At 34.7% G+C, this 11,936-nt stretch overlaps 2 protein-coding genes across 2 annotated transcripts; both read right to left on the reverse strand.

Moving 5' to 3' along the window:
* Positions 1 to 3,730: 3,730 nt before the first annotated feature.
* Positions 3,731 to 4,303, reverse strand: LOC106447747. Its single transcript, XM_013889718.1, has one exon. The coding sequence runs from the start codon at positions 4,301 to 4,303 to the stop codon at positions 3,731 to 3,733; it is 573 nt and encodes a 190-aa protein (XP_013745172.1).
* A 3,112-nt stretch (positions 4,304 to 7,415) lies between these two features.
* BNAA04G00480D lies at positions 7,416 to 10,993 on the reverse strand. Its single transcript, XM_048778278.1, has one exon. The coding sequence runs from the start codon at positions 8,981 to 8,983 to the stop codon at positions 8,654 to 8,656; it is 330 nt and encodes a 109-aa protein (XP_048634235.1). The 5' UTR covers positions 8,984 to 10,993; the 3' UTR covers positions 7,416 to 8,653.
* Between the last annotated feature and the right edge of the window lie 943 nt (positions 10,994 to 11,936).

The raw sequence follows: 11,936 nt of genomic DNA on the forward strand, positions 1-11,936 counted from the left end.
CATCGACCTCAATGTGTTTGGTACGTTCATGAAAGACGGAGTTAGTCGCAATGTGCATCGCAGACTTGTTATCACAGAAGAGTTTAGCACCAGTCGTGACTGTAACACGAAGATCAGTCAACAACTGTTGTAGCCAAATGAGCTCGCAACTCGTCAACGCCATACTTCTGTACTGCTGCGACTAACCGTACATTGCTTCTTGGACTTCCAACTAATGAGAGAAGAACCAAGGTAGACACAAAAGCCAGTCACCAAACGACGAGTATCCGAACAAGTAGCCCAATCTGCATCAGAGAACGCGTTCAAGCATAGATCAGTATCTGCAGCATAGAAGAGACCTTGGCCTGGATTAGACTTCAGGTAACGCAGAACATGATGAGCAGCTTTAAGATGAACATCAGTTGGTGCAGAAAGGAACTGGCTAAGACGATGGACAGCAAAGGTAATATCCGGTCGAGTGATTGTGAGATAAAGCATACGCCCGATGAGCTCTCTGTAAGAGGTAATATCCTCCAAAGGTTTCCCTGTGTCAGAACTCATAGGTAAGGTCGGATCAAGTGGAACAGCACAAGGTTTGGAAGCAAGAAACCCAGTATCAGCAAGAAGAACCAAAGCATATTTGCGTTGTGAAACAGAGATACCCATAGAGTTGCGTGCTATTTCCAATCCAAGAAAGAAACATGTTTGTCCTAAGTCCTTAATCTTGAAAGCTTGATGAAGAGCACTCTTGAGAGACTTCAAAGCTTCATCATCATTGTTAGCAATCAAGATATCATCCACACAAACAAGGACTGCAGTGAAAGAAGATTCAACCTTCTTGACAAACAAGGAATGATCACCAGGAGATTGCTCATAACCAGCCTTCAACAAAACCGAGGAGAAACAAGTGTACCATTGACGAGAGGTCTGTTTCAATCCGTAAATAGATTTATGAAGGCGGCATACAGGATTTGGAGAAAGAACTTCACCCGGAGCAGGAGTATATCCCAAAGGCAAGCTCATATATATCTCTTCCTCGAGATCACTATGCAAAAATGCATTAATGACATCCATCTGAGAGAGAGACCATCCATGTCTTGCAGCAAGAGCTAACAACAGCTTGACACTAGTCATCTTTGCAACCGGTGAGAAGATATCAGTATAGTCGACACCTTCTTGTTGAGTAAAGCCCTGAGCTACTAAGCGAGCTCGTGGTCTTTCAATCGCTCCATCGGCGTTATACTTAAGAGCATATACCCAACGACACCCAACTACGTTCTTACCATGAGGCAAATAAACGATAGTATACGTCTTATTAGTATCCATTCCAGCAAACTCTACTCCCATTGCATCTTTCCACATGTCAGATGTGATAGTATGTCTAAAGTTACTTGGTATTGTCTCAGTAGAAACAGAAAGAACAATACTTTGAAAAGCAGGTGAAAGTTTGGAATAGGAAAGAACCGAGGAAATGGGATATAAAGAAGTAGCATAAGAGCTGGCGTTTTCTGGTGAATGACGAGCAAGAGAACAATGGTAATCATATAAGTAACTGGGAGCTTTACATGTACGCCTAGGTCTGTCACCTGAAAGAGCCACTGATGATGTTCCTGGTATGACATGAACCTAAGAATGTGTGGCACTAGGGACAGATGATGCAGTACTAGAATGAGAAGGTAAAGGAATCATGTTATCCAGAACAACAGGAGTTGAGACAGGAAGAATGACTTTAGCAAACAAATCATCAGATGTAGAATTTGTAGTTTTATAAGGAAACTCAGTTTCATGAAAAACCACATTTCTAGAAATGGAGATGATATTTGTGTCTAAGTCTAAGACTTTGTAACCTTTATAACAAGTCGCATATCCAAGGAAACACACAAGAGTCTGCACGTTTAGAAAACTTATGTCTATCCTTCAGTTGAGTGGAAACATAACAGAGACATCCAAAAACCTTAAGACTAGAGTAATCAGGTTGTTTCTTTAACAATAGTTCATAAGGTGATGTGCTATTCAACAAAGGAGATGGCAATCTATTGATAAGAAATACTGCAGTCTGAATACACTCAACCCAATAAACCAAAGGTAAATGACTTTAAAACAACAAAGCTCTAGCGACATTCAAAATATGTTGATGTTTTCGTTCAACTACCGAGTTTTGCTGCGGTGTATAAGCACAAGAAAACTGATGAGTTATACCATGTTCACGAAGCAAAGGACCAAAATGTAACTCAGGGGCATTATCACTTCGAATAGATTTGATATTAATTTGGTATTGAGTTTTAACAAGTTTGATAAAAGAAGACATTATAGTGGAAACATCACTTTTATTACGCAACATATAAGTCCAAGTAACGCGGGTACAATCATCAACAATGGTAAGAAAGTATCTAAAACCATCAATAGATTCAACAGAAAAGGGACCCCAAATATCTATGTGAATAAGATCAAAAGACGAAGAGGACAAATTGTTATTAGAAACGAATGGTAATCTTTTCTGTTTAGCTAAAGGGCATACAGGACATGACTCAAGAGAACTAGACTTAAGCAAAGGAATAGTACCAGATAAAAGTTTCAAATTGTCTTGAGAAGGATGTCCTAAATGCATATGCCATAGATCTTCATCAGTACGTAATGTTCCACATAATGCAAGAGAAGCAGTAACAGCAACGTTCAATATGGAAAGATTGCGAATAAGAAAACTTTCACCAATCTTCAAGACCTGAGTATGGTCCTGTATAAAGCATGAATCAGGATAAAAATGAGCAGAGCAATTATCACGATTCAATAAGACACTAACACTCAGAAGATTAAAGCAAAAAGAAGGAACATAAAGAACATCATGCAAAACAAGCTTATCAGACAAGTAAGCAGTGCCAGTATGCGTTATGATTTCCCTAGTGCCATTTGGTAATGAAACCGTCATACCAGTAACAAGATAAGTAGCACCAAAAAGTGACAGATCAGAGCATACATGAGTTGTAGCTCCACTGTCAATTATCCAAGCACCATTAGGGATAGTATGTGTGAGAGATGAAAGCGTTTGATGTTGAAATGAAAGAGCATGGTTCTCAAGACGTAACTTGTGGAAGGAAAAGGGAATACCAGAAGTAGAATTAACAGGCATCACACCATGAGCAGTGATAGTCGGATGCAAAGAAGCAAAGTTAACAGCAGAATCTGTAGGACGTACATGCTTCTGAAGTTGTTGAATCAACTGATTAACCTGATCTTCATTGAACTGAGAAAGATCGAGAGTTGAAGCTAGCACATTGTTCTGAATATGAGCAACATTGTTTCTTTGAGCAGAATGCTGAGAAGGATGAGGTTGAGGTTGTTGCTGAGTAGACTGGCTACGAGAATATTTTCCACTCTGTCCTGAGTTGTGACCACGTGAAGAGTTGGTGTGATACAGCTTATGAACAGGTGGATAACCATGCAGCTTAAAGCATTTCTGAACAATGTGACCTGACAAACCACAGTGAGTACAAACAGGACGTTGCTTTTGACGGTAAGCAACGGCTGCAGCAAAAGAAGCATTGTCTATCGATTCTGAATACTGCGGTTGAGCTTGAGCAGAAGCTTGAAAGACAACACTATCAGGTTTCAAGGAAGGCCTGAGCAACTTCTGCCTCTCATCTTGAGCAACCATGTTGAAAGCTTCTTCAATGGAAGGGATTGGTTTAAGCATCAAGATGTGTCTTCTTGTAGAATCATATGCTTCATTAAGCCCCATCAAGAACTTGGTAACTCAACTCCGTTGTTGAAGCTTCTCCCAAGATAGAGCTGCATTACATTCACACTTTCCACTCGTACATAGAGGAAGATCAACATAGTTTTGGTATTCTTCCCACAATGTTACCAACTCCGTGTAGTATGTGCTCACATCAGAAGATCCCTGCTGAATGTTACTTAATCTTTGTTCAATCTCAAAGATCCTAAGTGCATCATCTTGCTTAAACCTAGTCATCAAGTTCTTCCATATCGATTCAGCAGTAGACATAAAGAGCAAGCTCTGACCTATCTTCTTGGATACAGAGTTAATCAACCAAGTCGAGACCATGTCGTTACAACGAGACCAAGCACCCGAATCACGGTGATCAGAAGGAGGTTGAGGAATCATACCATCAATAAACCCCAATTTGTTACGGACGTTGAGCGTCATTCGAACCAAGCGTCGCCAAGAGTGAAACTCAGCACCGGAAGAGAGGCGATCGAAAAAAAGAGCCAATCCAGCATGATCGGAGTTGTGGAGGAAGAAAGGATTGTTGTAGTGATCGATCAGAGTAGATAGCGGAGCTTGATTAGTCGCCGTCGAAGTCATCGGAGCTCAGATCGATAACGAAACAAGAATCTGAATGAAAACCACCACCGAGATGAAATCAAGAAAGTCACGAACAAGAGATATCCAGAGAAGAAGAGAATCAACGAGAATCTGACGAATCGAAGCACTCATGAGAAGGAATCGAAGCTCGCAAGGTCAAGAAGCCGTTGAAAATGGCGGAAGCTATTGCTTTTGCTCTGATACCATATTAAGAGTGTAACAAACTTAAAGTATATCTCTCATTAATTAATAAATGAATGTACATGGGAGTATATATATACAAGTATGATTAGTGATCTGTACATGTGTATTATGTACACCTATCTATATCTAATAGATACCATAATAGAGAGTCAAAGACTCAAAGCCTTAATCTTATAATAACAAACGTAGAACCATTATAAAATATATATTTAAGTTAACATCCCGAATTGTGATATACTGAGTTGTAATATGTGGAAAAAGTTTTAAAAAATTGATTTGAATACATATGTCACTAAAATTTACTTATCTTTTCCGTCACACATCTGTTTAGAACTCTAGAATTAAACGTACTTGAGTACGAGAAAAAGTCGGGTGGTGATTGCAAGATTAGTTAACGATGATTTCGAGCATTCAGATAGGGTTGGGGCATGGGTGGCCCATTAGTCGTAGACTGGTCGGGGCTTTATAATCTAATCTAATGTAACAATGACGAAATCCAAGCGACATCAGATACCGAGTTAGACCAATTCGAAAGAATCTGAAACAGGAAAAAAAATCGGGAGTCAACTTAGATTAAACAACTTTTAGTTATCTCTCTCTTTGAGTTCCATCTAACGAAAACACTATCATAGTTTTGGTATAGTTTTGGTTTAGTTATGTTTGGGCCAATTTATTAAATAAGCCTTTTACAAGAGTTATAAAATGGGCTATATAAATAAATTTGGACCAAGGTTATACTAAATTAACTTTGGTTGTTATTGCCAACAACGAAATTATTCTTCGCCAACGATCTCTGACTTTGACCGGAACTGCGTAACCAATTTCTAAAACAAATTGCAAACGTTTAGATTATTTTAAAAAGATGAAAATAGGGTAAAAAGTCAGAAATATTCATCAGCCGGAAAAACGTTGCATCAATAAGTATTTAAATATTACTTTTACGTGCCCGACCTCAACTTTTAGAAATATACAGTGAAATTCTTATAAATTAATAATATTGAAATTACACCAAAATTATATTTTTTTATTAATTTATAAAAATATTAATTTATCGATATACTAATTGAACCAAAAACTCGATTTAGAATTATAAAATTATATTATTTTATAGAGATTTTTTATTGTATATTAATTTAAAGAGGTTATACTGTATATCTATACTATTAAAAGAAAAAAAAATTCTAAAAAATCTACTTAAACAAAGTTGTTGGACCATTTCACTAGAGTTAACTATTTATTTGGTTTTACCGTATATTTCTCTAACTATATAAATACTTTACATAATTTAAATGAACTCATTTATTATTCTCTTATAATATATTATATAATTATTCTAACAATAAATCTAGATGAATATATGACATATTATTTAAGCATGTTTATACATGATGTGATCATTAGCAAATATAGTTTCATTAATAGTATAATTTTTTTTAATGATTTAGTTATGTTTAATAGGTATATAATTTGTATTTTAAAAATTTAAGTACTTATTTGGTCCTTAGTTCTGTTTCTATTTTTCGGTTCCAAAGATATATGATATGCTCGGTTATTTATGAATTTTAGCTTAATTTTGGTTTTTTTTCTTTAGTTTGGTACGGTTCGGTGCATCCGGTAAGTATACCCAAACCTATACATTATCTTATATATAAATTATGTAAGAAGAATTTATTTAATTTCAAAAATAAACCTGTACTTTCTAAGCGCGGGTCAAAATCTAATTTCGTTTAATTATAAATTTAATATTTCAAGTTATCGATTGGATTTTAAAATGGGAATTTGCGATAGATGGCTATAAAACAAACTATAATTAGCTATATAGCCATGGTACTGTTTCTTTTTCATAATACCCGTTATATCCCTATTTCCTTGTATGCCAACCTATAGTCTAGCAACCGGATAACCTGAATGTAGACAAATAATTTTTAATATTTTAACAGATATTAAAAGAAAAGAACAAAAATAAAATCTCTCACAACGCTTTCTTCGTTATTCTCTACCTCTTTCCATCTTTCACTGATTTGATCTTCTTGTTCTTCTTCTTATTTTCAGTTGAAGTTTTAATTAATCAAATAATTTCGTTTCAGGCTTCTTTGACTTCGATAATGAAAAGAACACAAAACTGATCCCCAAATCTCCAGAAAATTTCTGACCAACAAAACTGATAATTTTTTCAACAAATCCTTTCTTTTTGTGATATGGTGGATGTAGAGGTGCTTTGTTTCGTCTTGGTTTTGCTGGAGCAAGCAACAACTTCTTCTACCTCTGATCGGAGCTTCTAGATATGAGCTTCTCGTAGGCGCTCCGGCTTCTCTCCTCTCTGCAAATCGACGGGCTGTGGTGGCCAATACTCTCTCTTAAAAGTTGTTTGGTCTGGTGGCATGTGTTGTGAAGGGAAATAGTTCGCTTATGGTGAGGTCGATTTCAGATCTGGAGATCCTTGTTCATGGCTGGAGACTATGGTTTGCCTTTTTCTTCTGTGGTTTTCATGCTGTACGTATGGAGTGATCTCAACACTGCCTCATCCTCTAGCCTGTGTTTCGCTGTTGCTTGGGTGTGAGCTTTCCAACTCTGCTTCTCTAGTTAGTTGAAGTTTCGCTTAGGAACGGATGTTCTTCTTAGGTAAGCTCTCGGGGCTTCCTCCTCTTGCCGTCGATGTCCTCCCGGCTTTGTGTTCTCCATAGTCTTATTTAGGCTCTCAATCCGTGGTTGCCAGTTAGTGGTTGGGAGTTTGAGGTTTTGTTGGGGTGGTTCTTTGGTGCTCCGTGGGTTGAAGTTCTCTGTTTTAATGATCCTTCCAGTTGTTGCTGACTTGCTGGTGTGCTCTTTTGACCTTGCTGCTTCGCTAGATTAGTCTGTTTCTTGGCTTGAAGGTTAAGCAAGTGGTGGTTTTATCTTTGCTCGTTGATGCATGGATCATTGTCTTAGGTTCTTTGATTTATTGATTTCTTTTTGACTTTGTCTTTGTGTCTCTTAGAGTTGTTTGGTTATCTAGAATGAGCTTGCTTGTTATGCTCTGTTTTTCATGTCTTTCTAGTCTCCCATTTGTGGGCTTTTAGACTCAGGGGATGAGTTTCTTCTATCCTCCTGCTGTATGTCTCTCGATCTTGTATTCCTCATTGATATGGTAACGAAAATTAATTTTCAGTGTGAAAAAAAAATTGATAATTAATCAAGTATTGTTTATTTATTCAAATTATTGTCAAGTAAATTTTAAGATGTTGATATTTTGTGTCGTGAAATTTTTCTGTTTATGTTTAGGTCAACATGCAAAATAAACGGTTTAAAATCTGGTGGAGATATATGACACATTGACACCCATCTATCTACCCACTTGCTTTTGAACCTATCATACGTCAAAACCCAAAGGAATCTCTTATCTTCTCAAGTAGCTGGTAGCAGGACTACCCAAATAGGCTTGTCAAATCTTGTCGAGGCCATAAGGGTCATTTTACGATGATAAATCTTCGTGTTCGCAAATTAATAAAAAAAAATGCACACTTGTGCAATATCTTTCTCCAATTTGTATATTGAGCTAATTGACCCTTTTAAAATTGTATATAAAAATAAGACATATCCTGAGTAAATAAAAATTCTGATTATCATAATTATGAGTTTCTAACTCAAAATTTCAACAATTGTTTTGTATAACTTTATATATATATATATATTAGTGTTGTTTCCGCTACGAACTTTGCAACTTTTAATTTACTAGGCATGATATCATGTAAAAAATGAGTAATATTAATTCAAAAATATTTTTTTTTTGTAACTGATAATGAGTACTAGATATTACTCAAGATACTTATATAGTAGGGTATCCTTTCATCTTTTTTTTTACTTTAGATCTTAACATTCTAATGTGTGCATATAGCTGCAAACTTATATGTAGTTTGTCGAAAGGAAAATGTAGAAATCTGCATATGTATCGTTAAATGCGACACAACATGGTCTCTCTTATTCCTTTTTAGCCTAACATATATAACATAACAAGAATCTCAAAAACGTTATTAATTGTCGTTTATCTAAAATTCAAGTACTTTAGGCTTATGTTTATATTCAAGAATCAAGACACCTATTATTTCTTTTGTGTAAAAAGGGCAATCAAGACGACAGTACATATTCTACAAGCACATACTCATTCAATTATTCCTCTTTGATGGAACTCAATCTTCTCGATACCAAGTAGGTTTCACACGGTTGAGGCGAAACATATTCATCGGAGCTAAGAACCCTCGCCGGTAAGCGACCTTCCATACATTCTTTAAGAATCAAGATACCAATATTACCACCGTCACCGTCAGACTGATCACCACGACGAGCCAAATACAAAAGCTCTTCAAGTTTATCTCTTCTCATCCTCACTTTTATCCTTAAACAACCATTCTTCCCTCCGGTCTCCACGTTTTCTCTTCGCACTCCGTCGCCGCCGAGAACCGGGTGCACTGCGCTGCTTCTCCTAAGAAAATTGCCCATTTTTCTAGTCCTTTTCTTATCTTCAAGATGCTTGAAGTAATTGATACGTGTATGTCTTGTTTACATGTAAGAAATGGTTATAGATTAATATTATATATATAGGCATGGACAAGCTCTTTTGTTTGGTAAGATCGGTTCACGTTTTTCAGGTTTCATATTTTTCGGTTTTATTTGAGTAGGACCGAAACTAGAACTGAATAGAAGGAAAAATGAGTATGGGCTTAGTTGGATTTAAACTTGTTTGCTTCTGCTCGCTTTTGGAAATTACCAAAAATATAAATAATTAAACTTAACAATATCTAGTTTGTCCGCAAAATATATTTTCAGTTTATTTCGGAAGCCAGTTTATTCTGACTTTAATAATACGGTTTAGGTTTGGTTTGCTTTGTCTGGCATAGCTGAATCCAGAGGCGTACCAAACGCTATGCCAGATTCAGTTATGTTCGGTTTTCGTCGGACTTTTTCTTCCAAAATCGTAATTAATTATACGATGCATGGGGCATGCGAGGTTATTAGATGAAATGAAAGATAGCTACTGAAATTTTCCTTCGAGACGATAACTTAGTGTGTTGTTCTAGTTCACTTATCAGCTGACGTGGATTTTAAGTAATTAACCCATAACGTAACACAGGGTATGTTTCACGCGTCAACTATCTTAAAATGTGGCCTTTATCTCCCGGATTTTGTCACCTCCCTGTAATTAATTGATTAATGATCACCTACTATTTCTCGTTTTGTTGAAAAATATACTCACATTATGTAAACCTCCTCGTTTTTTTCGGCTTGGGTTTGATTTAATTTAAATTTCATATGTACGTTGAAGCATTTACAAGTTTATCTACTTAGAAATATTTGATATATGGATGACATATCACATGAAACAGTTAATGTATGAAATAGTAGCTGAATTCATCATCAAGTCTAAAAGACTAAAGAGCTGAAGAAAAGCGAGAGACATTTTGTTGGGTCTATTTTTGGTTTATATGTATAGCTACTATTGAAATGAATAATTATTAACCAACTTTTAGCCTAATAAATTCAATTTAAACTAGTGTGCTAAGTGTGTGACTTCAGGCCCAAGGACCCTAATCAATTTAGGGTTAGACCAAAGTTATAAATACTGCATATTAATCACATACACACACATACAAAACAAATAGTTCCGAGACTTGGGTACTTGACCATGTAGCTGGCTCTCAAAAGTATTCGACTTTTGGAACTGTTATGTTCTGTCACAATCCTCTTTTACTTCAAATTTTTAAAAGAGGGTTCTATTTGATACGTCTACGTTCTCTAAGAATCACCGAATCAAACAGAGAAAATTTGTCATAATAAGTTTGAAAATTTGTCTAAAATACCATTTTTGTTTTACCATATTTCACTTATTTCATAACCACTTTTACCATTAAAATTTAAATAGCCAATATACCATTGTATCTCTCATTTCATTAATTTAACCTAGATCTATTTCTCCTCTAAATCTCTGTAACGAGATCAAATTGAGACGAGCTCCAACGAGATCTCCGGCGAATTCACTGATCTACAGTGAACTCGGCGATGCCCCCGGTGAATTCGACTATCTTCAAGTTTGTTTGTTTGTTGTTATTTTTGTTAATAGAGAGAGTGTTGGCGTGAGGACGAGCTATTATCGAGGTATACCGATTACTTTGCAAAGGCACTCTCCGGAGTATCGTTCCCATGGGTGAAGATGTTCAACGAGTCTCATAATTTGTCCACTCTCATCGATGTGAGCCCCAGCTTTGTTTTGATTTCCGAATTAAAAATAGTCTCAGTCTTTGATTGGATTCTCTCCGATCATCTCATTAAATTTTCATAATTCAATAAACCATAACTAATTTAAAATATACCTTAATTTTTAGTATTCATTTGAATGAATGTAGATAACATGAAAATTTAAAATTAGTTAATTAAACAGAATATAAAATACGGACATGTGATAATACATATTATAAAAACAAATAAAAAATTTATATATGATATAAGATAACAATTAATTTTTGTATATAGTTATTAATTTTTATTTATGTCAATTACTATCAACAAGAAAAGTAAAAATATGTGGTGAAGTTATATATTTTTAAATTATATAAAAAGTAACATGCATAACAACTGATTACAAAAAATTGTATAAAAATTTAAAGTATGTAAATTATATATATATATATATATATATATATATATATATATATATATATATATATATATATGTATATTTCTCTATAAATTTACTTATAAATATAATATATACTTAAAATAATAAATACAATATATATTATTTTGTAATAAATATGTAAGTCAATTATTACATAAAACATTAAATTAAAAAAAATGTCAAAACATATTTTTAATAGAATTAGTGTTTAGTTTGGAAGTGAATGAAATAAATTAATCGTAAAAATATAGAGAAATAATTAATGAAAAAACAAAAAGTTAGATATGCATGCATTGTGATTGGCCCTTAGCATGATTTCAGCATCTTTCCAACTTTTTGTTGCATATCAAAATATTAGTTTTATAATTAATCTGCATGCATATTTTCCATTATTTTATGACTTATTTTTTCCCTGCATTAAAAATGGTGAATTGCAAAAAACAATGGAGACTAATCTGCACATATTTGAGCTGCATTTATACTGCATATGGTCTGCAAACTATTCATACCCAATAAAAATAGAATATCATCTACATGCAGATTCTTTTGTTCATGTAGATAATGTTCTGCATGTGTTGAAGGAAAATATGCGGGGTGAAGGCAGAGGCCAATGGCATGCTTTGATTCTTTGTTTTTGGTAATTAGTTGCTTATACTTATATTATTATTTTCATTTATTTACTTTCAAAACTTAAAATTCTTTCCAAAAAGGGTTTACTGTTTTTTTATTAATTGTAATAACATTGAGACAATTGTTTTATATAAAATATATAAATGACAT

Source organism: Brassica napus, chromosome A4 (genome assembly GCF_020379485.1).
Source record: "Brassica napus cultivar Da-Ae chromosome A4, Da-Ae, whole genome shotgun sequence".
Taxonomy (NCBI): domain Eukaryota; kingdom Viridiplantae; phylum Streptophyta; class Magnoliopsida; order Brassicales; family Brassicaceae; genus Brassica; species Brassica napus.

Bases quoted from the DNA above. Each gene is read 5' to 3' on its own strand.
- LOC106447747 (XM_013889718.1), bottom strand. From the start codon at position 4,303: ATGACTTCGACGGCGACTAATCAAGCTCCGCTATCTACTCTGATCGAT.
- BNAA04G00480D (XM_048778278.1), bottom strand. From the start codon at position 8,983: ATGGGCAATTTTCTTAGGAGAAGCAGCGCAGTGCACCCGGTTCTCGGC.